Source organism: Lithobates pipiens, unplaced genomic scaffold (genome assembly GCF_037356315.1).
Source record: "Lithobates pipiens isolate NorthernLeopardFrog02 unplaced genomic scaffold, aLitPip1_a1.2 Scaffold_3, whole genome shotgun sequence".
NCBI classification, from domain to species: Eukaryota; Metazoa; Chordata; class Amphibia; order Anura; family Ranidae; genus Lithobates; species Lithobates pipiens.
This window is the reverse complement of record NW_027507790.1, coordinates 195,165,472-195,191,992: the sequence shown is the minus strand read 5'-3', so window position 1 is coordinate 195,191,992 and position 26,521 is coordinate 195,165,472. Positions and strand designations below refer to the sequence as shown.

Below are 26,521 nucleotides of genomic sequence, written 5' to 3'. Positions count from 1 at the left end.
GATCTTACTTCCTAGTGAGCTGTATTATTAGCATGCATTTCATAATAGCAGCAAGGAGACTAAAGTCTAGTACACGTTACAAGTTTTTCAACTCCCTGAAACAAAGATACACAAGTCGACTTGTTTGTTGAACATTCAACGAAGCAACATACTGTATGTCTGTTTTACATATGTATGTGATATTATAATGTTGACTTAAAGAAGATGCCCTCAGGTTCAACCACTTGCACGGTCATGCAGCACTGTACCCATTATGAAATCTTTATTTTTTTTGTTTTTCACACAAAATAAAAGCTCTCTTTTGGTGATATTTAATCACCACTATTATTTTTTGCTAAATAATAATAAAAAAAACAGGCCTTTCAAAGTTTTTTATAAAATTTTGCAAACAGGTAATTTTTCTCCACTGATGTGTGCTGATGGTCTGCATTGACTGATGAACAGGGCAGTGCCCACCAGTGTAGATGTCCCTTTTACACAAGCCAGTTGCCGGCTCTCTCGCTGTTAGCATGAGGAAGGGAATACCAATAATCGGCTTCCGTTTACATTGATCAGCTGGGGTTGGACAAAGCTGATCACGTGGTACTAAATGGCTCTTTACCTCAATCTGTGATCAGCAGTGCTCAGAGGACATCATATGACACCCTCCCAGAACTGGCGGCTATAGCGCAGTCAGCAAATGGTTAAAAAGATTGTTCTTTTCCATACCTGGAATTCATTGACTCAATATCAACATATGTACTTCTATTTGTACTACTTTTTTGTATACTTAAATCGTAAAACACGACAGTTTTTTTTTTTTTTTTTTTTTAAACAGTACAAAGACAGATTATATACAAAAATTGATCAAGGGTGGCTATTATTGGGTAAACACCCTTCCAGTGTTAAGCTGGCTATAGATGGATCAAAATTCAGGCATGTAGTAGGGACTGGCTGAATTTCAGTGTGGCTGTCCCCACTCAACAGAAGTTGATTGTTCATATGTTTTTTGTCAAATTGATATGCTGGGAATAATGAAAAAAAAAAAAATTATATATATTTTACACTCTAAAACATGTTACCTAACTCCCCACGTTGTGCCCCCCCCGCCTCCCAGTATGACGTCACATCCAGTCCTGCACAGTCTATATGCGCCAGGCTGTTTTGTTTCTAGTGTTCTTCACAGTTCCTGACCGCAGCATCTGCTTCTTGGCTCCTGAAGACAGACTGGGGCTCAATAGCAAGCCACACTGGGTGTATTACATGTTCTTATGCATCTTGTGTGTTGCCACTTTTAATAAAGTCTTTTCCTATACACTACACTTATATGGCACCCTCTGCAGTTTCCTTTATACCCACTGTCAGAATATCACCATCCTCTTCACTTGTGGACTGAATCTGTTAGAGTCTCATGTTTCAGGATTTCCCTCAGATGAAATGGCTGTGGTAATTCCTAAGGCAGTAAAACTGATCAAATCACTTGTGCCAAATAATGCAAAGCCTGAAAAACATAACCTGTTGATGCGCCTTGAGGACTGGAATTGAGAAACACTGATCTAGGTCATAATGTGGCATTCATGGTTTGCTCTACTCTAAGCAGGTTTGTGGCCTGCGTTTTCAAACATGTGCCTGCACCCTTTCCAAAACATGGCCACAGGGAAACTGCATGGTAGTCGCAAACATGCTGTGGGTTGGAGGTGACATTAAGAATGAATGGTAACCCTGTGTATCTCTACAGAGCAGCTTGACTGGGGGTGCAGAACAGCTGCAATTACCGCAGCCACCCGCTCAAGTGCGAGCCCAAGAGAAAAAAAAAAAAACCCTAGTTAGACTTACCGGTAACGGTATTTCTACGAGTCTCAGGACAGCACCTGGAGAGAGCGCAGCTCCACCCACTTTTCCCAGGAAACACTGCAGTTTAATTTAAAGACCGATCACTTCCACCATGGCCTCAGTTGTTCATAGAGTACCTCTAGCCATGCTAAAATTAGATAAGCAGAACATAGCAAAAACACTAAATTTTTCAAATACAATTAGGGCGGGTCATCGGCGCTGTCCTGAAAGAGTCGTAGAAGTACCGTTACCGGTAAGTCTAAACTAGGGTTTCCTCCCTTCGTCTTTCAGGACAGCACCTGGAGATAACAGCGTACTTACTCTAGGGTGGGACCACCGCCTGCAGAACTTTTCTGCCAAACGATTGATCCGATGCTGATAGCAGGTCCAACCTGTAGTGGCGGGTTAAGGGGGAGAAACTTGTCCACGTAGCCGCTTTACAGATCCGACTCAAAGAGGCCCCTGCTCTTTCTGCCCAGGACGCTGCTACTGCATGAGTGGAATGGGCGGCTACCCCTGTGGGAGGCTCTACTCCAGATGCTCTATAGGCTTCACTACTAGCCATTCGCAGCACCCTAGCTATAGTGTTTTTGGAAGCACTATAGCCCTTACGTGGTCCTTCGAACAGGACGAAGAGAGAGTTCGACTTCCTGAATTCTCTCATGATCTCTAGTGTAACAAACATCTTCTCACATCTAGGCTATGGAAAGACCTTTCTTTAGAGCTGGGTGAAGGACAAAAAAGGTAGGGAGAATTATTTCCTGTGTCCTATGAAAGGCTGTTGAGACTTTGGCAGAAAACCCGGGTCAGTTTTTAGCACTACCCGGTCTGGAAATATGTAACAGAAAGGTTCTGCTATAGATAGGGCTTGCAACTCGCTTACCCGTCTAGCTGCTATAACTGCCACTAAAAGAATTAGCTTAAGTGACCATAACTTGATCGTTACTTCCTCTGGGGGTTCAAAAGGTTTTTTGGTCAATGCTTGTAAAACCAGTGATAAACTTAAAAAGGTATTGGCCTGGCTCTGGTCACTGCCTTAAAAAACAAAAAAACAAAAAACAAACTAATAAGCGGCTCCTGAGATATCTGTCTCTCAAGAAAAACCCATAAAAGCGGCCACCTGGGCCTTCAGGGTACTGGCCGCCAACCCCAACTCCATACCCTCATGGAGAAATTCTAGAACTGAAAGTATTTCCTGGGGAGGGAATTCTATCGATAAGCACCAGGAGTTAAAACATTTCCACGTTTTAAAATAAATTGCTCTAGTAGTCTTTTTTCGTCTACCTAAAATGGTTGAGACCAGCTTGTCAGATAAACCCTTTCTTTTTAGGATCTGCTCCTCAGTAACCACCCTGTCAGATTGAGGTGCTCAATATTTGGATGCTGAAGAGGTCCCTGGGTTAGGAGATCTCTCTGAAGCGGAAGAACCCAGTGGAATCCCACCGGCATCCTCTGTACAGTTGCAAACCACGCCCTTTTGGGCCAGAAAGGAGCCACTAGAATCATACTCGTGATCTCCCTTTGTAATTTCTTCAGAACTAAAGGGATCATCTGAAAAGGAGGGAAGGGGTAGCACAAGTGGAAGTTCCATGGTTGTGCTAGTGCATCCAGGCCCCTTGATTAGTCTTGTCTGTTTAAAGAAAAGAAGGCCTTCACCTTTGTGTTGTTCTGGGATGCGAACAGATCTGAGGAAATCCCCATTTTTCTGTTAGTCCTTGGAAAACCTTGGGGTTCCTACTCCTCTGATTTTAGAATCTTTTCCCTGCTCAGGAAGTCCGCTACTAAATTCTGGTCACCTTTTAGGTGTACCACTGTTAGGGACCTCAGGTTGTTTTCTGCCCAAGACAGAATCTGACTGGCCAAAGATAGCAACACCCTGCTTCTTGTGCCACCCTGTCTTGTTATATAAGACACTGCTGTGGCGTTGTCCGATAAGACCTGTATATGGTGACCCTGAACCAGTTTCTTGAAGGCCCATAGTCCCAACAGGATAGCCCTTAGTTCCCTCCAATTGGAGGATCTCCTGGCCTCCATGAGCCATCTGTCCCTCCAGGTGGGCACCCCACCCCCAGGAGCTTGCATCCGTTGTCAACCTCCTGTCTACCAGGAAACACCAAAGCAGACCCCTGTCTAGGCTTGAGTGACTCCTCCACCACCAGAGCTTCCTCTGAACTCGAGAAGGCACCCGGAATAGCTTCTCCAGGGACTCTCCATAGGACCAATTTCTCAATATTGCCTGCTGGAGATCCCTTGCATGGAGGCATGCCCATTGTACTGCTGGAATGGATGCAGTGAGGCGACCCAACACCGACATAACTGCCCTGATAGAAAATGGCAGGTTTGTCGGGGTCCTCTTCACTGCGCTTTGGACCTTTTCTATCTTCTCCTCCGAGAGAAAAATTCTCTCCTGTATGGAGTCGATGATACATCCCAGGAATTTTATCAACTGAGACAGAATCATGTTTGATTTCTCCCTGTTTATTAACCAACTGAGACCTTCCAAGTCCCTCTTTAATAGATGCTTAGTACTGGCAAATATTAGAAGGTCATCCAAGTATGGGACAATTGATATTCCCTCTACTCTGAGGGGGGCTAGGGCCTCTGCTAAGATCTTGGTAAATATCCTCGGGGATGAGGATGTCCCCAACGGAAGCACTCTTAAGATGTAGGACTGAACTTCCCGTCCTGATCGCAAACCTTAGATATTTTTGCGATGCTATAGGCACATGGAGATAGACCTAAGGGATGCCTGTGGATGCCATGAAACAGTTTGGGGTCAGGAGACTCTTCACTGAGAACTTTTTTTATCCATTCTGAATGAAGGGTTTGAGCGAATTCCAGCCTGTAACCTTCTTTTATTGTTTTGAGGATAAACAGACTGGTTGTTATCGACTTCCAACTGCGGGAGCAAGGCTACAGGCCTTCTTTCCACAGTGGAAGACCGTCACTGGCTCTTTGGGGTGGGGGCAGAACACCCCACCTGACTTGCCCCTCCCTTTGAGGCCTCCAGGGCCTTTTATATCCCGTTTCTTTTGTTTTCAAGGTTTTTCAAAAAGCACGAAAATTCTTAGTACCCTGGGGGTTCACCCTTTTCTTTACTGGAAAGGCCTTCTTCTTGTCGGCCATTCTGTCAAGTATGGCTTCTAGATCGGGGCCCAAAAACCAAATCGCCTTCAAAACGGAAGACCGCATAGTTTGGTTTTTGAGGCAGTATCCCCGGTCCATGTCTTAACCCATAAAGCCATAAAGCCCTACAGGCTAAGTTTATCAAGGCTGAGGATCTGGCTTACATGTTTATGGATTTGGCCGAGGCATCTGCCATATACCCTACAGCTTTTAAAAGAACAGGCAGAGTATCCAGATCCTTTTGAGGAGTTCCTGCCTTGATATGGGCTTTTAACTGTTCCAGCCAGTGCTCCAGATTTCTGGCTACCACAATTGATGTCATAGCTGGCTTTAAGTTTTCTAAGGTTGAATCCCAAGCCTTCCTTAGGAGGGAGTCAGCCCTCTTGTCAATGGCATCCTTTAGGATACCCATGTCCTCAAAAGCTAGATCCGTATTCCTTGATACCTGAGAAAAAGCTGCGTCAAGTTTAGGTTTTTTGTTCCATACCTGAGAGCTAGCCTCTTCAAATGGAAACCTGCGTTTGAGGGATCTGGAAAAGAAAGGAGCCCTCTCTGGGTCCTTCCATTCCCTTTTAATTGTTTCGGATAGAAATTTATGCACCAGGAACACTGTCTCACCTCACCCATACCTTGAAACATCTTATGTAATGACAGTTGGGCTTTTTCCTCTGAGGTTCAGAGTAATGTGGATAGTCTTTAGAAGATCATCCACCTCCTCTAGGGATAAATTTGTACCGGGATGACGAAGCGGAAATTTCCTTTACTTCGCCTGCTTCCTCCCCAGAAACTGAGTACCCGTTACAGCCCTCATCCTCGGAGTCACTGCCACCTCTGGATGCAGAAGCTGAAGAATGAGAACGGGGTGCTGTGCTGCTACCTGCAGCTGGGCGTCTATCTAAATAGGACCAGAAAGTTTCAAAAGTATCTGACAATTCTTTCTGAAAAGAACTCAACTCTCCTTGCCGAGACGCAGGAGTAGTGGAAGCGGTTTCTGCGTTAACCAAATAGTTTATGCAGGACCTGCACAAAATCTTGATCCAGGATTATCCAAGTATGTTTTTACATGACAGACATTTCCTTTTGCTAGGAGTGGGGAGGAATGTTTGGTCTTCTTTCACCTTCTGAAATACACCAAAAAAAAAAAAAAAAAACATCCCTCAGCTTAAAACATGAAACCAACCAGAAGAGATAACATGCTGCCAAATAGAAAGAAAGACTAAAGCCGCGTACACACGGGCGGACTGTCTGGCCAACTAAGTCCGTCAGACAATCCGACGGACAGTCCGTCCTACTTTCGAATGAACGGACTTGACCACACACGATGAACAAACAGTCCGTTGAAAGCTTGCGCGATGACGTGTACAGCACGTACGACGGGACTAGAAATAGGACGTCCAATACACAGCAATGCAACCTTCCGCCGTGTAAATCCTTTCTGAGCATGCGCCATACTTAGTCCGTCCAACTAGCCTACTCACGAGCGGACTGTCCGCTGAAACCAAAGTTGGACGGACAATATTACGGAAATTCCGAAATACTTAGTCCGCCAGACTGCACGCTGAAAAAGTCAGCTGAAGCCCACACACGAGCGGACTGTCCGCTGAAATGTGTTTCGGCGGACTAAGTTGGACAGACAGTCCGCCCGTGTGTACGCGGCTTAAGACTTCAATTTCTATTTGCCCTTCAGCCAGTGAATCCCCCCACAGACTCACTAAACAGACTACAAAAAGCATTATTCCTAAAACTGTGCAGATAGGAAAAGAATGCTGCAGGCTCCCAATCTGACTCTCAGATACAAGGAAGGGAAGACATAACATGGCCAATAGAATAATGACAGACCACTGTCCCTGCTTACCTGAGCCTGGCTGACCAGAGTGGCTCCTGCTACCACCGATTGATCCTCCTCCATCGTCAGAGATGATGCAATGGCGCCAAGTGCTTGCCGCTTCCGGAAGTGATGTCAGCCAGATGAGACCACCCCCTCTCCCTGTGTTCCAGCAGCCAGAAGTCCTGCCCCCAGAATGACTCGCTCGCCATCCGAACCCGGAAGGCATGAGGCTGTGTAAAAGGAGCGAAATACAAACACAGAAGCGCCTTAGCCTCATGCCACTGGTCTAGTGAAGGACGGGGACTCCTAACAGCCTAACCCCCCGGGTATGAAGGAGAGTGGATTCTGGGCCAGGTCTGGTATGCCTCCAACTCTCCCCACCTGGAGAAAGTGCAGCACCCCCTGGTTCCCTGCAGGGCTTCCACCATGGCTGGCGGAAACATACAACTGAGGCCATTGAGGAAGTGATCGGTCTTTAAAATAAACTGCAGTGTTTCCTGGGAAAAGTGGGTGGAGCTGCGCGCTCTCCAGGTGCTGTCCTGAAAGACGAAGGGAGAAAATTGACCTTGGAGGAAAAAGCGTCAACATTGTTTGTCTCCATTAGTATATGCAGTGTCCCAGAATGACTAGTTCTCTAAATACTTTAGAAATACCTTCCTCAAATTACTTTTAGGAAGGCATTTCTAAAGCCTTACCACAAGATCTGTGCCATTCCTGGGCATGGCACCAAGTCAAAAATTTTCTTAAAGGGCAGAATTGCAAAAGCCATGCTATAGGTAGGGTTTTAAAAAACAGTGATAGCCAGTGTAAAAGGTTAACTACTTAGTTACCCTGTCCACTATCACTCTCAGGTCTGCAAATTGCCCGAAAGTGGGAAAAAAAAACTGGAGTTAGTACTTACCGGTAACTCCTTTTCCGGTGGTCTTCCAGGACAGCCCTTGAGAGATGGAGCTCCTCCCATCGACACAGGAAACACATTGCCACAGTTCAAAAGGCGGTCCCTCAGGTCCCTGGTCAGTCATTCACCAAGAACCGAAGGATGGAACTGAAAAACATATAAAACCATAACAGGTAATAACATTAGTACATCACTACAATCAAATAAAGGGTGGGATCGTGCTGTCCTGGAAGACCACCGGAAAAGGAGTTACCGGTAAGTACTAACTCCAGTTTTCCCAAGTGTTCTTCCAGGACAGCCCTTGAGAGGATCCCCAAGTACTTACCAGATTAGGGGGGGACCACGGCCTGGAGGACTTTCCTCCCAAAGGCCTGATCCTGACTAGACATTAAGTCCAGTCGGTAATGCCTTGTAAAGGTGGAAAAGCTTGACCATGTGGCTGCTTTACATACCTGCTCCGGGGTGGCACCAGCTCTTTCTGCCCAGGATGCAGACAACCCTCTTGTTGAGTGAGCTTTAACACCCTCAGGAGGATCTCTATTCAAGGCCTTATACCCCTCTGCTATAGCTAGCCTAATCCATCTAGCTATGGTTACTTTTGAAGCTTTCTGTCCCCTACGCTGTCCGGAAAAAAGGACAAAAAGGGAGTCTGAGATTCTGAATGGATTTGTTATTTTAAGATATTCTAGAATACACCTCCTCACATCCAATAAATGAAAACGTTCCTCTTTCTCATTTGCTGCATTTTGACAAAATGAAGGGAGGACAATATCTTGGGACCTATGGAAGCTAGATGCTACCTTTGGTAAGAACCCAGGGTCTGTCTTTAGAATGACTCTGTCTTCTAGGATCTGTAGGAATGGTTCCCTGATGGAAAGTGCTTGGATTTCACTGACCCTACGGGCTGAAGTGATTGCCACCAGGAGAACTGTCTTAAAGGTAATAAGCCTTAGGGAGGCCTCTGAGATAGGCTCAAAGGGTGACCCCAAGAAAGCTTTTAGCACAACTGCTAAATCCCAGGATGGGACTTTTGTGATTCTGACTGGCTTGCGTCTAGCGACTGCCTTACAGAATCTAGCGACAAAAGGATTTTCCTGTAAGCGTTCATCTAGGTATACACTTAAGGCAGCTATCTGTACTTTAATAGTACTTAGGGTTAAACCCTTGTTTACACCTTCCTGTAAAAACTGTAGAATATTAGCCGTATTTATGTCCCGGCCATTCAGCCAGCTATTGAATTTTTTCCAGACTTTTTTGTAAATAGCTCTCGTGACTGGTTTGCGACTCTGTAGTAAGGTCGCAATTACCTCGTCTGACAGGCCCTTACTCCTTAAGATTTCCTCCTCAGTAACCACGCTGACAGCTTCAGTGTGGCGACCTGCGGATGGTAAAGAGGTCCCTGCGACAGGAGGTCCTGTCTGTAGGGAAGTCTTAGAGGCGGACAGTCTGTCAATTGTAGCAACGTTGTGAACCACGGTCTCCTGGGCCAAAAAGGTGCTACTAGAATCAAACAGGTTTTTTCCTTGAGGAATCTTGCTAGGACCCTCGGAATGAGATGAAGAGGGGGAAATGCATACGCCAGACTGAAAGTCCATGGAGTTTGCAAGGCATCTACCGCCAGGGGTTGATCTCCTGGGTTTAGCGAGAAAAAATTGGGAACCTTTGCATTTTTCTTGCTCGCAAAAAGGTCTACCTCTGGTTCTCCCCAGTGAGCTGTTATGAGATTGAATGCCTCTGGGTGTAAGGACCATTCTTGGTTCGAAATCCTCTGTCGACTCAAGAAGTCCGCCTTGTTGTTCAGCTCCCCTTTCAGGTGAACTGCAGAAATGGATTCCAGATTGGTTTCTGCCCACTGGAGAATGCGTCTGGCTACCAACATCAAACGAGGACTTCTGGTTCCTCCTTGTTTGTTTATGTATGCTACAGCCGTCGTATTGTCTGAACGGACTTGTAGATGGTGACCCTGTATTGCGGGGTGGAAAGCTAGAACAGCTCTCAGGATTGCTGTTAGTTCTTTCCAATTGGAAGAGAAACATTTCTCCTCCGGGGTCCACTTGTCCTGGACCCAGCTTGAGCCTAGGTGGGCTCCCCAGCCCCAACTGCTCGCATCCGTTGTTAGTGTTGAAGTGATAGGAAGGACCCAATGAACCCCTTTGTTTAGGTTCTCCCTGTCCTTCCACCACCAGAGGGAGCGTTTTACCCTTGAGGGGATCGATACCTCCTCCTCCAGATCTCTGCCTTTTAATTGTTCTAACAGAAAACCCTGAAGTTCTCTTTGATGGAACCTGGCCCATTGTACGGCTGGAATGGCTGCCGTCATAAGACCTAAGACCGACATTACTTCCCTCACCGTACACTTGGGGCTGCATTGAAGAAAAGATATTCTCTGCCACAGATTCAAAATCTTTTCTTCCGGCAGTATAATTTTCTGATCTACAGACTTGATCCAGTACCCCAGATACAGGATCTCCTGTGTTGGGTTTGTCTTGGATTTCTCCTGACTGACAATCCACCCTAATCGACTCAGACTGAGTTGAGTCAATTCTAGGTCCTGAGAAAGACGACTCTCTGAGTGGGCTGTTAGGAGCAGATCGTCTAGGTAGGGGATAATTGAGACTGATTGAAGCCTCAGAGGAACTAAAGCCTCTCCGAGAACCTTGGTAAAGATTCTCGGAGAGGATGATAGACCGAAGGGAAGTGCTCTGCACTGAAAGTGGTAAACCTTTGTGTCTATCTGCACTGCCATCCGAAGGAATTTCTGGCATTCCTCCCTTATTGGAATGTGCAGATAAGCATCCCTTAGGTCCAGGGTTGCCATAAATGTCTCTTTCTGCAGGAGATTCTTTATGGAATAAATGGACTCCATCCGAAATCTCTTGTAACGGATGGAGCGATTCAGTGGACGGAGGTTCATAATTAGTCTGAATCTCCCTGACGGTTTTCTTACCACAAAGATGTGCGAGTAAAAACCGTCCCCTTGTTCCTGAATAGGGACTGGTGTCAATACTTCTTGATCTACCATTTCCCCTATTAGTAAAGGTAAGGCCCTGGCCTTTTCTGAGTGACTTGGAAGCTTTGTCACCAGAAACTTGGAAGGAGGGTTGCTGTGAAATTCCAGCGCATGACCCCTTTTTATTATGTTTAAGACAAACTCGTTCGAGGTTGTCTCTTCCCATTGAGGAAGAAATTTGCTTAATCTTCCTCCCACAGGAACCCTGACGTCACTGGGGTTTGGGATCCTGATTGGGGTGGCTAAACAGTATGCCCCCTTTTCCTTTCCCTTTATGTCCCGACCAATGTTTTTTGGGGGTTGAACTCTTCTCTGATTTAGAGGGTTCCTTAAAGGGACGAAAAATTTTTCTTTGAAAATTTTTCTTTTTTGCAGGAAAGGTTTTCTTTTTGTCCGCCGTCCTTTCTAAGGCGGAGTCTAATTCAGGCCCGAAGACTAAGTCTCCTGTAAAAGGGACGCTGCACAGGCGGGTTTTAGACGCCGTGTCTCCCCCCCAGGTTTTCATCCATACTGACCTCCTTGCTGCCACTGAAAGTGCTGCAGATTTAGCCGTAAATTTAACGGAGTCCGTGGAGGCGTCAGAGATGAAACTGGTGGCCTTAAAAAGCATAGGGAAAGATTTCAAAAGCTCCCCCCTAGGAGTGCCTGCCTTTAAGTGTTCTTGTAGTTGCGATAACCAGAACTCCAGGTTTCTAGCTACACAGGAAGTGGCTAGAGCTGGTTTTAAGCCTGCCATAGAGGCATCCCAGGCCCTCTTTAAGACGATGTCTGTTCTCCTGTCCATGGGATCTTTCAGGTGGCCCATATCCTCAAAGGCCAGATCAGCCTGCTTTGAGATTTTGGACAGAGGGGCGTCTAGTTTTGGATTTTTATTCCAGACCGCCTCTGGGCTCTCATCAAAAGGGAACCTTCTCTTAAGGGATTTAGGAAAGAAAACCTTCTTGTCTGGTTCAGACCACTCCTTAAGGACAAGGTCAGAAAGCACCTTATGTATAGGAAAAACCCTTGCTTTCTTTTTCCCCAGAGCCTCATACATTTGATCATGTCTGGATAACTGAGTTTCTTCCTCCTCAATTTCCAGCGTATCATAGATAGCCCCCATTAGCTCATCTACTTCCTCGAGAGATAATCTATATTTTGAGGCTTTAGATGCTGCTTGATCCTCTTCCTGACCCGAGTCAGTGTCAGAGGATTCGGGGCTAATCAACGTGGGGCTAGGCTCCCTGACCATACGGGGCTCCCCTGAGCTGGGTGTTGTAAGGCATGGTGAGGATGAGATTATAGTTGTTTTACTCGTGGAGGCAGCTGCAGCTGATCCCACGTCAGTGATTAACTCCCGGAGGGACTTAAAGGTCGACGCCATTTCCTCTTTAAAGGAGCCCAAAAACTTTGCTAAAGGGGAATCTGCCTCAGATTTAAGCAAGCTTGCAATGCATTGCTTGCATAGGGCTTTGTTAGAGCCAGAGGACAACCTATTCCCACAATTAGGACACTTTTTGCGGCCTGTCTTGTCTTCCCTTGGCATCTCTTTAGCCTGAAAATAAGAAGACAAAGGATTTCTTAGCGTCAGAACCATGTCCCTCTTAGAATCACCACTAACAAACAACCTCACTGTGAGTAAACCGCCACCGTGGGGTACTACAGGGCCCAGCCTACAAACACCACCACTCCACCAGAGTAATAGCATGCCCAGCAGCCTACCTGGGTTTGGCTGGTGCCTGTCTCCGCCGGAGTATCCTGGGGAATAGCCTCCATGGTCCCCCTCTGACGCTCCGAATCCCGCCGCTAATCCGGTATAGCTGGACGCTGGTCGGGCTTTACAGGCACAGCGCTGGCTCTCCCTCTCCTCCTTGTACCCTTAGAGACCCGGAACCGGAAGTCTCGGCACGCAGTGATGACGCGGTTCCGCCGGAAGTGAACGCTCGGCGTCTCCGACCCCCTGCAACGAGGAGGGAAGATGGAAGGTTCCACTCACCACTCCTGGGGGAAACCGGCGTCATTCTGCCCCTGGCCACCTCGGCACTGGAAGGAGGAGGGTAACGGGTCTGCTCCGGTTCAGCTGGACGGTACCCGAGCCAAAGAAAAAAAGGTATGGACCCAAACTGCAGCCATAAACCAGGACCCGGTCCCTTAGGCTTGCAGGTTCTCAGGCAGCCCCTGAGAGGGGCCTCCAGGTTCCTGGCAACATGTTCCTCCGACGGAGGAAACACAAATGACTGACCAGGGACCTGAGGGACCGCCTTTTGAACTGTGGCAATGTGTTTCCTGTGTCGATGGGAGGAGCTCCATCTCTCAAGGGCTGTCCTGGAAGAACACTTGGGAAATTAAAGTTTACGCTTACCGGTAACGTCTTTTCCTGTAGTCCTTCAGGACAGCCACTTTGATAGTCTCCTACTCTTCCCTCTAGGAAACACTGCGCCAGCCCATCAATTCTTACTTCCCCTGCCTGACCTCAGTTCCTTCAAGATTACCTCTGGCCAGCTGGGGAGACACAAGAACACATTAATAACATACATTCAATTATCCTTGTCATGCTGCGTTCTGGTCTTTTACAAGATTCTGGATGTAAGGTTCTCCTTACATCCAGAAAATGAAATTTCCATTCCCCTTCACCTGAGGGGTTGGGACAAAATGAAGGTAAAACTATCTCCTGGCTTCTGTGAAAACCCGAAGCCACCTTGGGCAAAAAAAAAGCCGGATCAGCCCTGAGAACTATCCGGTCTCGAAAGATAACACAAAAAGGAGGTCTAATAGATAAGGCTTCAATCTCGCTGACTCTCCTGGCAGTTGTTACTACAACTAAAAATAATTTTTTTTAGGGTGAGATCCTTTAGTGAACATTCGACTAAAGGCTCAAAAGGAAGTCCCGTTAGGCTCTGCAAAACTATGGACAGGTCCCAGCTGGGAAAGGGTGGACCTTCGACCAGTCCCTGTCTAGACAAAGCCTTAAAGAATCTGACCACCCATGGGTCGGTGGCCAGAGATCTTTCTAAATAAGCACTAAGTGCCGATACCCAACTCTTCAGGGTAGCTATGGATAATCCCTTGTCCGCCCCGCACTGCAGAAATTCCAGCACAGCTATGGGGCTCCGCACTGAGAAAGAGCTTCCCACACACCACTCGTTGAAACAAAGCCAGACCTTTTCATATATCTGGCATGTCTCCTTTTTCCTGCTATTGAGAAGAGTAGAGATTAATCACTCTGAAAATCCCTTAGACTTCAATATACCCTCCTCAGTAGCCAGGCCGCTAATTTCCACTGATGTACCTGTGGGCAGAGGACTGGGCTCTGTGAGAGGAGATCCTCCAGTGGAGGAAGGAAAAGGGGGGGGGGGGGGGTTCTGCTGCATTTTTGCTCGAGAACCGAAAACCATGCCTTTTGGCCAATGTGGAGCCACAAGAATCAGTGAAGCGTCTTCCTGCTGAAACTTCCTCAGCACTGCCGGTAACAGAGCTGGAGGAGGGAAGGCATAACATATCCTGAACCGCCAATTCTGGGACAACGCATCCACTCCCAGTTTTCCTCCGTTTAGAGAAAAAAAAAAAAGTTTTCACGTTGTCTCTTGACACGAATAAGTCTACTTCTGGGGGTCCCCATTTTTTTGAATGAGAGATTAAAGACCTCCTGATTGAGGACCCAATCTCCCTCTTTCAACCTCCTTCGGCTGAGAAAGTCCACTACAACATTGCTTTCCCCTTTCAGGAAAATTGCAGAGAGTGTTGGACTCAGCCCACCTTAAGATGTCTGCTAGGGCCTTCAGGGCTCCTTCTCGTGCCGCCCTGCTTGTTTATATAGGCCACAGCCGAAGAGTTGCCCGACCGTACCTGGAGTTCTTCCCTGAAGATCCTGAGGGTTAGTCCTACTGCCCTCAGCTCCTTCCAATTGGACGATTTTTATTTCATCGCCTTCCCAGGAGCCCTGAGCCAGAAGGGAACCCAGATGTGCCCCCCCAGCCCCTGCATCTGTGGTTACTATCTGAGAGTGGCAGGACACACAGACGTCCCTGCGACAGGTTCGCTTCCCTCCTCCACCACCGGAGAGATCTTTTTACGTGGTGAGGTACATGTACTAAAGCATCTAGGTCCCTCTGTGATCCCATACCCTTAGTAGAAATGTCTGCAGGGGACAAAAGTGCAGTCCTGCCCACTGCACTGCTGGGAGGGTAGAGGTTAGAAGGCCCAGTGACAACATTAAAACCTTTTGGAGACCCGCTGGCTGCACTGAAGAGAGGCAACTGCTCTGTCCAGTTTGAAGATTTTCTCTCTTGGGAGAAACACCCTCAACTGCATTGAGTCCAGCAGGTATCCTAGGTGCATAATCCACTGCGAAGGGATCAAGCTGGACTTTTCTAAGTTCAGCAGCCACCCCAAGCCCATTAGGACCCTTTTTGTTAGATCCAGGTCCCTGGGTAGCTTCTCTGGGGATACTGAAAATAGGAGCAGGTAGTCCAGATACGCTATTACTGAGACTCCCTGGAGTCACAGGAAAGCTATGGCCTCCGCCAAGACCTTGGTAAAGATGCGGGGCGAGGAGGATAGCCCAAAGGGCAGTGCCTGAAACTGTAGATGCACTATTACATCATCCAGGTTTAGCTAGCCGGAGAAACCTCTGAGACGTTTCTGCGATAGGTACATGTAAATACGTGTCCTTCAGGTCCAGCGAGACCATGAAGCAATTGTGAGGAAGCAGGGCTCTGACCGTCAAGATAGACTCCATGCGGAATCTTTCGTAGGTGACAGACCTGTTTAGGGGCTTTAAATTCAGAATTTCCGAGGGTTTTCACCACAAAAATGTGGGAATAGAATCCCTCTCCTTCCCCCCCTTGGAACTCTGCGAACTACCCTCTGTTCTTCTAGATCCCTTAGAGCAGGGGTCTCAAACAGGCAGCCCTCCGGCTGTTGCAAAACTTAAAGTCCCACAAGGCATTGCAAGGTTGACAGTTACAAGCATGACGGGACTTTAAGTTTTGCAACATCTGGAAGGCCGCCAGTTTGAGACCCCTGCCTTAGAGCCTCGGCCCCTGCCTGTCGTGCAACTGGATAGGTGCGTGACAAGGAACTTCTGCGCGGGGGGGGGGGGGCGCGGCGATCTTGTGAACTCCAGGAGGTACCCCCTTCTTATGACCCCCAGGATAAATTGGTGGGGGGGGGTAGGAGATTAATTCCCATTGCGGAAGGAAGGCCCCCCCAGTCTTCCTCCGACTGCACCAAAGCAGTCATTGTTCCTTAAGGGCCTTTTCAGGAGGGTGAAAAAATAGCCCCTCCTCAGCCTCTACCTTTTTGGCGCCAAGATTTATTTTGGCCTTCTGGCTTTGAAGTTTCCCCTACCCTTTGGCAGACGAAACCCTTTTAGTCTGAGCCGGGACCTTCTGTTTGAGAGGGAAAGACTTTTGTCCGCCGTACGGTCTAGAACAGTATCTAAACCAGGACCAAAGAGGAGATCACCTGTCAGGGGTATTCCACACAACTGAACCTTAGAGGCGCTGCCACCGGGCCAAGTCTTCAGCCAGAGGGTTCTTCTGGCAGAGTTAACCAGAGCCGCTGACCTGGCCAACATGTGGACTGACTCTGCTGAGGCATCTGCTATGTAGGTGACACCACGTAGAAACAATGGGGGGGGGGGGGGGAAATAGAATAGACTCCTTAGCTGTACCAGTTTCAATGTGCGCCTGGATCTGAGTGAGCCAATGCTCCAAATTGCGGGCTACCACAGTAACAGCCATTTCCAGCTTTAGGTTGCCTATTGTTGAGTCTGTTTTCCCCAAGCAGGGAATCTATCGTCTTATCCATGATGTTGGACAGGGCCCCCATATCCTTGAAGGCCAAGTCAGTGTGCCTAGAAATCTGAGAAAAGGCAGCATCCAATTTGGGGCTTTTATTCCAAATAGAAGTTGGGTCTTCTGAAAATGGAAACCCTCTCTAGAGAATGAGAAAAGACGGGTTTCGTTTCAGGATCCTGCCACTCTTAATTGTTTCTATCAGTAACTCATGTACTGGGAAGACCCTCTTTTGCTCTCTCTCCCCCCCCACATCAGGGAGTCCCCATTGTCAGAATATAACAGTGCAGTAGGGTGGATTCCTGCATCCATCCCACATGGCTTAGGACTCCCATTATGCTCCAGAGAACTTGTGCCACAATTACCTCCTACAAGGGTTGGTAGTTTGATGGAGAGCAAGCCCAAGTACCAAAAATTTCAGATACCTACTGTATAAACATGCAGTTCTCACACATGGGAGAACAGTATCCAAACATTTGGAAAGGTGTTGTAATGATTTTTTTTACTTGGTGCTGGGCAGTGGGCATCAAGTACACCCCATTGCTGCATTAGCAGCACTCATGCCATGTAGATGACCTGTCAAAAAAAAAAAAAAACGACACCCGTAGCCACGTTTAGATCGAGTGTTTATTAAAAATTTAAAAATAAAACTAAAAAGTTAAGAGCATCACAGTTTATAGTGCACCATTTACAATCATACATTTTTTGCAAGTTTCATCATGAAATCTGAATTGAGTTGTGGTAAACAGCTGATCCTCATTTGCTGGCTCCTGGCATACTTGTCTCTGACAGACTGAAAAAACAAAAAGATAAATCACACGTAAAAGGGCATCAACGCAAGTTGTGTGGGAAAATTAGTTGAGAACAGTACAGGGTTTAGACTGACAAAACAGAAATACCAAATGCAGTTAGAATGCATGATTCCACCACCGTCCCCCACCTTGGATGAACCATATCCCTCTCCTGGGTCTCCCATGTTGCCCATCTCAGACACTGCAGCTCAGTGGGATGCTTCAGCTACAGATCACTCCAGAAAGTGATAGTCAGGGCCAAGTGCCAATTGACAAGCTACAGGCTTTAAGTCAGGGAAGACAAAAATCCACCCAGCCTCCCTTCATTCTACTGTAGTGCAGCCTACAATAGTAGTAACTGCAAGTACAGCAGCATGTTAACACAGGACTCTGAATTAGGCAACTTCTGTGGTAATAAGCCAGAAACTACAACCCCCTCCAACCTGCCGTACGGCAATTAAAGTGATAATACTAATCACTCCAGTGGCATGGTGTCACTGCTCCCAGGGCTTCCCATCTTCACCTGCATTTCTATAAAAAAAAAAAAAAAAAAAAAAAAAAAAAAAAAAAGGAGACCATTCCAACTCCACAAGCAGTCTCTCTCAGCCCCCCCCCCCCCCCCTCTATGCTTTGAAGCTCATCTAGTTTGAAACAGGTCTACGTTTCAAGCTAGGCAAACATGCCATGTACAAAACCTTATGGGTGCATTTTCTACTGGCCAGAAGTCTCAAGATGCATCACAGCCAGGCATGTTTCAGTGCTAATACACAATTTCCCCAATCCACCAGCTGTAAGCTTACCATAAACTTTGTGAGCCCCCCGTTAACCTTCAGTACATTCTTTGCCAAGTGCCGCATAACTAGGATGAGATTGTTCTCACTGTAGCCCATGTAGTGCTGCAGAGTTGGAGTCTGAAAGATAAAAAAAAAAAAAAAAAAAAAAAAAAGTTTACAGTTTTGCAAGCATTTCACCAGGATGGCACTTGTCATGCACTTCCTATACTACTGCAGTCTCCCAGTGAATCTCCAGTTTAGCTGTAACGTTTTAATGATCAGACTTCATGTTGCTCACTATGTTCCCTTATAGATATCCACCCTACAGTCTCCCTATGATGCATTCCTACTGTAGTCGCTTTACATTGGAGCCATGAACTTACCCATGTCCCATCATCTAAAACCTTCTGAGACAGGCAAAAGGCTGCAGCTGCTACTTGTGAAGGTGGGAAATGCACCATTTCATAGTCCACCATAGCAAGTTCTATAAGATACTTTGCCAGGGTATGCAAAGCAGCATCAACCTATATTAAGAAAAAAAAATAAAATAAAAAAAAAATAAATAAATTAGGCAACTCAGAAACCATCCTATTACTCAAATGTGCTTTACAATTGACGCTAAAGCATTAGCGTTTTGCACAGGTAGATTCCACAAAAACATTCCTATGTATGCAACCATTGAGAACAAGCAATAGCTTTGGTTGGCAATGTACCTCGGGGGGGGGGGGGGGGGGGGGGGGTAGCCCGTGCACTCATAAGGAGTGCAGGATTGAGGTTATAACATTACAGCAATAACTTCAGTTTAGGCCAAGTGTCCTAAACTCATATGGGTAGAGATCTACATTAGGGTAACATGTCAGACTTAAGCTTCCAAAATATAAACAGGTGTTTAGCCTCACCTCCCCAATCTTTGATGCTCTCCTTAGAAAGTGAATTGGTAAAGGCTTTCCAATGTCAAACTTCAAAATGGTTAGAATCTGCATCTCCATGTTTCTGATCTGACTCTTTGTAAAGGTGTGATCAGTAACAAATGAGAAGTCTCCAATTGTGGGACAATAGATCTCTTCATATTTAGAAGCAATGAACATGGCAGACACCCCAGCGAGCTGCAGTGATTTCTTTGGCACAGGGTTTACCTAAATTGGAGCAAAGTAGAGCAAGTTAGTATGTCAATAGGCAGGTCATAAGTCACGCACTATGCCAGGGATATGCAAATAGCAGACCTCCTGTTGCAAAGCTACAAGTCCCATCATGCTTGAGGCTGTCAGTCTTGCTATGCCTCATGGGAATTTTAGTTCTGCAACAGCTGGAGGTCCGCCAATTGCATATCCCTGCACTATGCCATTAGGAATGTGGCTGCCGAATGGCTTCATAGAGCAGTTTGGTGGAAATTTAGAGACCACAATCAGGTGTAGATAGTTTGGTCCACTCAATTTAAGAAGTGCGCAAGAAATTTTATCTTTCCAAGTAGAGAAAAGCCATCAATCAAGTGTCAACCTAAGCAAACTACCCAACAGCTATACATTGTAGCAAGATGAAGACGACTATGGCAAAGCACAGCTAACAAAACCAATGGTTATACTGCACTTAAAGCACAGGCCATGGATAGAGACATGTGGCTCTGCAAGATACAGCCCTCTAGCTGTTGGGGCAAAGAAAGTCAGAGCCAGACATGGTACTTTTAACAGCAGGAGGACCAGAGATGTAGACTCCCAGCTCTAGATGAAAATGTGCTGTAGCCACCTCCTCCCCCCTCCATAGCTGTGATGACAAAACAGACATTAATGCTCACCTGCAAAAATCTGTCCAATATTGAGACAGCCATGAACATTGTCTCCTGGAGAAGCTTGAACCGCATGTGAACTTGCACCAGCCAGTCAATGAGGATTGCCCTCATATTTCCAGTTATCTCTTGACCTTTGAGGTAGTCTGCCTGGACTGCACGTTCAGCCTACAAGAAAGTTAGATTAAATGCATCAAATTTAACTGTCAAACTAAAGCTGAGCAAGTTTGGCACCACTAATACATCTCAACTGATTTCATGTTGGATATTAGCCATGGCTTCATAAAAAGTCAATTATACCTTTAAACACAAAGGTTTTGGCTCACTGCATGTACATGTCATGAACCCTGCATCCCTCTTAATCCTTAGTTGTATAGGCTCTCTATTGAAGCTGCTTGCTCTGATTTTCTGCACATGTGGTGTCAATGTGCATTAGAAGCTGAAGCAACTAGTTAGAGCCTAAAATTCTTGGAAAATACTAGATCAATAGGATTTAGACATGAGATTGCAATTTCAGAAGAACTGCATTTAAAATGTTGCCCATTTGCTACAGCAGATGTCCTCACCTCCAGGTCTCTCAGGTAGCAGTAGATATCCTTCACATAATCACTACACAGCATAGGATTGTCAGCATCATCTTCATCCACATCCTTCACCTGCAGCAGAGCATCTGAGAAAGCTTCACTTTGCTCTTCCATTGGAGAACTAGATGTGTCCATTGGGCTCACAGGCTAATAAGACAAACTGTTCTTTAGAATACATTAGATAAGCCAGTTCCAAAAACAGCTATCAGTGGCTAGTTATTCACTGCATGAAGAGGTTTTAAGCCTCATGCACACGAGACGCAGTTAAACGCGCGTTCAGATGCAGTTGGACAGTTTTTTCAACTGCACCTGAACTCATTCAATGTTATCCTATGTGTCCATGCACACAGTCTCGTTTTTTTCCGTTTATATGCAGTTGCGTTTCATCTCGTTTTTCCAGAAGCAAAAAAATGCGTTCAGAAACAAAAATTTCTGCGTTTCAGACGCAAAACGCGGCAAAACGCGGTAAAACGCGGCAAAACGCGGCTACCGCGTTTAGCCGCGTTTGCGTTTATATGCGTTTTTAAAGGTGACCTTTTTTTTTACATTAAAAATCTCAAAAATGATTGCAAATGATGAAAAACCATTAGAAAAATATTTTAAACAATTGCAATTGCAAGTGGACAATCCACAACTTGTGGCAGGTGACGTGGCAGGTGATGTGGCAAGTGACGTGGCAGCTGACGTGGCAAGTGGACAATCCAAAACTTGTGGCAGGTGACGTGGCAAGTGACGTGGCAGGTGACGTGGCAAGTGATGTGGCAAGTGGACAATCCACAGCTTGTGGCAAGTGACGTGGCAAGTGGACAATCCACAACTTGTGGCAGGTGACGTGGCAGGTGACGTGGCAGGTGAAGTGGCAAGTGACGCGGCAAGTAGACAATCCACAACTTGTGGCAGGTGATGTGGCAAGTGACGTGGCAGGTGATGTGGCAAGTCACGTGGCAAGTGGACAATCCACAACTTGTGGCAGGTGATGTGGCTGGTGACGTGTCAAGTGGACAATCCACAGCTTGTGGCAAGTGACGTGGCAAGTGGACAATCCACAACTTGTGGCAGGTGACGTGGCAGGTGATGTGGCAAGTGACGTGGCAGCTGACGTGGCAAGTGGACAATCCAAAACTTGTGGCAGGTGACGTGGCAAGTGACGTGGCAGGTGACGTGGCAAGTGATGTGGCAAGTGGACAATCCACAGCTTGTGGCAAGTGACGTGGCAAGTGGACAATCCACAACTTGTGGCAGGTGACGTGGCAGGTGACGTGGCAGGTGAAGTGGCAAGTGACGCGGCAAGTAGACAATCCACAACTTGTGGCAGGTGATGTGGCAAGTGACGTGGCAGGTGATGTGGCAAGTCACGTGGCAAGTGGACAATCCACAACTTGTGGCAGGTGATGTGGCTGGTGACGTGTCAAGTGGACAATCCACAGCTTGTGGCAAGTGACGTGGCAAGTGGACAATCCACAACTTGTGGCAGGTGACGTGGCAGGTGACGTGGCAGGTGAAGTGGCAAGTGACGCGGCAAGTAGACAATCCACAACTTGTGGCAGGTGATGTGGCAAGTGACGTGGCAGGTGATGTGGCAAGTCACGTGGCAGGTGGACAATCCACAACTTGTGGCAGGTGATGTGGCTGGTGACGTGTCAAGTGGACAATCCACAGCTTGTGGCAGGTGGCATGGCAGATGACGTGGAAAGTGGACAATCCACATCTCGTGGCAAGTGACGTGGCAGCTGATGTGGCAAGTGACGTGGCAAGTGGACAATCCAAAACTTGTGGCAGGTGACGTGGCAGGTGACGTGGCAAGTGACGTGGCAAGTGACGTGGCAAGTGACGTGGCAAGTGGACAATCCACAGCTTGTGGCAAGTGACGTGGCAAGTGGACAATCCACAACTTGTGGCAGGTGACGTGGCAAGTGAACAATCCACAACTTGTGGCAGGTGACGTGGCAAGTGACGTGGCAGGTGATGTGGCAAGTGACGCGGCAAGTAGACAATCCACAACTTGTGGCAGGTGACGTGGCAGGTGACGTGGCAAGTGAACAATCCACAACTTGTGGCAGGTGACGTGGCAAGTGGACAATCCACAACTTGTGGCAGGTGACGTGGCAGGTGATGTGGCAAGTGACGTGGCAGCTGACGTGGCAAGTGGACAATCCAAAACTTGTGGCAGGTGACGTGGCAGGTGACGTGGCAAGTGATGTGGCAAGTGGACAATCCCCAGCATGTGGCAAGTGACGTGGCAAGTGGACAATCCACAACTTGTGGCAGGTGACGTGGCAGGTGACGTGGCAAGTGGACAATCCAAAACTTGTGGCAGGTGACGTGGCAAGTGATGTGGCAGGTGACGTGGCAAGTGACGTGGCAAGTGATGTGGCAAGTGGACAATCCACAGCTTGTGGCAAGTGACGTGGCAAGTGGACAATCCACAACTTGTGGCAGGTGACGTGGCAGGTGACGTGGCAAGTGAACAATCCACAACTTGTGGCAGGTGACGTGGCAAGTGACGTGGCAGGTGATGTGGCAAGTGACGCGGCAAGTAGACAATCCACAACTTGTGGCAGGTGATGTGGCTGGTGACGTGGCAAGTGGACAATCCACAGCTTGTGGCAGGTGGCATGGCAGATGACGTGGAAAGTGGACAATCCACATCTCGTGGCAAGTGACGTGGCAGGTGATGTGGCAAGTGACGCGGCAAGTGGACAATCCACAATTTGTGGCAGGTGACGTGGCAGGTGATGTGGCAAGTGGACAATCCCCAACTTGTGGCAAGTGACGTGGCAAGTGGACAATCCACAACTTGTGGCAGGTGCCGTGGCAAGTGACACGGCAAATGCAAGTGTACAACTGCTCTCTATGCTGCTGCTGCTCACTCTGATCAAAATAGCAGAAATAGTTAAAAAAAATGCTTTGAGAGCTTGGGGAGGGTCTACATGATGTTATCTTTATAAACGCGTCTAAACGCAAACGCGTCTAAACGCGTCTAAACGCGACATGCAAACGCGGCAAAACGCGCGTTTCTAAACGCGCGTTTCAGCTTTTTTTTAACAGAGGTTTCATCTGCGTCTCGTGTGCATGAGGCCTTAGTTATGGCAGAGCCTGTCAAAAGCTCCAAGGTCAGTTTGAATCCCAACCATGGCACTACCTGTAAAGGGTTCCCTGTGCCCCTGGGTTTCCTCCATAAAGGCATGCTGGTATGTGATCTGGCAGCCCTCCAGCTGTTGCAAAACTACAAGTCCCATCATGCTTGTAACTGGCAGCCTGCCAATGCCTCATGTGACTTCGTTTCGCAACAGCTGGAGGGCTGCCAGTCTGAGACCCCTGCTCTAGTGTGTGTGTGTGTGTGTGTGTGTGTAAATGGGTATTAGAACCCTTAGATTGCATGCTCCGAGGGCAGGGACTGACATGGATGTACAACATTTAAAAAAAAAAAAAAAAAAAAAAAACGACAGATTAACAGCGCTATACAAGCACCTGTAATAAATAAAAGGGCAACTATCAGAAATGCACAAAAGCTTGCCTTGCCCCACCCCCATACTGACTCACTCCCTTTAACCACTTGCTTACTGGGCACTTAAACCCCCCTCCTATCCAGACCAATTCTCAGCACTGATGCACTTTGACTGACAATTGCGCGGTCATACAACACTGTACCCAAATTAAATTAACATTTCCCGCCCCCCAATAGAGCTTTCTTCTGGTGGCATTTGATCACCTGTGTGTTCAAAAAAAGATTGAATTTTATTCAAAAAATAAACACAGCTTGTTTTGATCATCTGTCTTTGGCTGACAGCTGATCCCATGGTAAGTGGTCAGGACCAGCCCCTTACTCAGATCGGTGATCACCTGAGTCTCAGTGACTCGTGGGAATTCACATCCACGCTGTGGCAGTCATTCGGCCATAGCGCAGATGTCAGATGGTTAATGTTATAAGCAGCTGCAATGGCCAACAGGGATTGCTCTACTTTTATTATAAGACCTGTCAATATTGTAGACTACTCCCAACTGCCCATTTTGTTAGGGGGTTGACTGGCTTTATAAAAGTTGTAGCTACACGATTCTGTAGATCACCTTTTCCTCCACCACAGGAGCCAGCTTGGCAACCTTTTCCACATCCGTTCTTACAGCTTTGTTTTCCTGCAATAGACACATAGGGGGTTATTTACTAAAGGAAAATCCACTTTGCACTGAATGTAAAGTTGCTGTAGATCCGAGGGGGGCGGGGCTCTACCCCTTAGATTTAGAGCGACTGCACTTCCAAGTGCACTTTCGGTGCAAAGTGGATTTGCCTTATAGAATTATACCAAGATTTCAAAGCTATGACTGTATAGAAAACAGGTTAAAGCAACAATGAATATTAGACCATTGCCTGCACTATCAAAAGAAGTTTCCTTTATGCAAGATTAGGGGCCTATTCACACTAGTTCAATTTGATGCAGTGACAGGCTTATTGATAATGACAATACCACATATATAAGTATATCCAGCCTCCTAGTATATAAAAAAAGGTCCCAACATTAAATTTGCTTCAGGGTTTAAATGTAGACTGAAGAAATTAAATTCAAAGTAGTAGGTTAGAAATTAGGAAGGGTGAAGACATATGGGATTAAGGCCTTGCCTTTTTTAAGGCTGCTTTGGCTCTGTTCAGATGGTTCCCGATATCCCCCAGAGCATTTCTTTGCTGTGGTTTCAACAGTCCAACCTTCTTTGCAGCTGCCACGGTCTCCATTTTATTCTCTGCATTGAGTCGCATACTCTGAAAATAGTTTTCAATGGTCAGCAAAGCACCCACATAGTACAATACCGCCAAAACAAAATAGGCAATGCAGGGCCAAACAAGAGAATTCTATCAGTGCAACTATGCGCTAGCGGTGCCCAAAGATAACAGGAAAACTATACTACCAACTAAGACCATATACATTTTTACTTTCGACCAGTAGTTGAAACTCTCCCCTCTCTTTTGCCTTGTTTTAATCAAGTGGAGAATCCACTTTACAATTTTGGGGAATCTGTTGGAAAGGGGGGGTAACATCAGCATCATAATAGCTCTAGCACAAGAAAAAAAAAAAAAAAAAAAAATATTATATATATATATATATATATATATATAACCCCTGACCTTCAGCATAAATTATTCACACTGGTACGTGGATAACACAACTTTCCTGTGCAATTGGAGTCATACATTTTGACTTGCTCAAGTGACATCTGTACAAAAAAGGCGCAGGACCCCTTTTCACCTGCACATGGGCATTTACACCCCAGCCATTCACTGCATTTCGCAGTGGCAGAGAAAAGCAAGTTGCCAGTAGGTCATCAACTTGTAGTAAATCCTTAGGAACAAACTCAGACAGGAATATCACACTGGGCTCTAATCCTCTCCAGGGAAGCATCATACAAGGCTGGGCAGAAGTCAGTGCTGGAGTAGCTCATGCAGGGGGGGGGGGGGGGGGACACACTTTCCTAAAGAGCACATTCAGTTTATATGCAAACAAGCAATCATATTACATGGTTCTTGGTAAACCAGTATGAGATTGTATAGACTCGCTCATGTGCAGCCCATAGATGTGTACAGCAAACAACTATAGAAGCTTTATGCATTTCTTAACTTAAAATGTAAGAGTTATGAAAACAAAGGTCCCATGTGTAGATTGAATTATGTGCAGCAACTAACTATACTGGCCTTCTAAATTTGTTAAACTTCACAAGATAGAAAATCAATGACCATATTCCAACACAGAGCTGGTACTACATATGTAAATGAAAATGTTAGAATACACCCACTACTTCACAAACAGGCAAGCCACACATCCCTCCACATGGTTCCAGCATTACCCTTGTCATCACCACTGCCATATTTCCACCAAAGTCCACAATCTGACCTCTACCAGCATCTGGGAGATTTAAATCCCTCCAAACTGCCTGCTGATTAGCTGGAGGTGGGGAGCTGATTTCAAACAGCTGAGTGTCCTGAGCTCTGCTTATTGATCAGCTGATAACAGATCTTCTTATCTGGCCTAAGTAATAGGCTGTTGTATGGCTGTCTTCTGTCTCTGATTTTCTGGGTGCAGTGTCAGCTATTGAAGGTTATTTTAGTAGATAAACACCTAAATGGTAATGCATTCAGATGAGTGTAATTTAA

The 26,521-nt window shown here is 46.6% G+C and overlaps 1 protein-coding gene across 1 annotated transcript; it reads right to left on the bottom strand.

Moving 5' to 3' along the window:
- Positions 1 to 17,060: 17,060 nt before the first annotated feature.
- On the bottom strand, positions 17,061 to 26,298 carry CCNB1 (cyclin B1). Its single transcript, XM_077462669.1, has 9 exons — positions 26,215 to 26,298; positions 24,998 to 25,135; positions 24,451 to 24,516; positions 20,365 to 20,529; positions 19,808 to 19,966; positions 18,915 to 19,151; positions 18,399 to 18,539; positions 18,043 to 18,153; positions 17,061 to 17,244 (listed from the first exon to the last, which is right to left on the bottom strand). Exons 1-9 carry the CDS (start codon positions 26,233 to 26,235, stop codon positions 17,146 to 17,148), a joined length of 1,137 nt encoding a protein of 378 aa, XP_077318795.1. The 5' UTR covers positions 26,236 to 26,298; the 3' UTR covers positions 17,061 to 17,145.
- Between the last annotated feature and the right edge of the window lie 223 nt (positions 26,299 to 26,521).

Excerpts from the sequence above, each read along its gene's own strand:
- CCNB1 (XM_077462669.1), bottom strand. The coding sequence starts at position 26,235 with ATGGCAGTGGTGATGACAAGG. Across the intron at positions 18,154-18,398 it reads TTTTAGATGATGGGACATGG|ACTCCAACTCTGCAGCACTA; the intron begins GTAAGTTCATGG and ends TTTATCTTTCAG. Across the intron at positions 17,245-18,042 it reads GGGGGCTCACAAAGTTTATG|TCTGTCAGAGACAAGTATGC; the intron begins GTAAGCTTACAG and ends TTGTTTTTTCAG.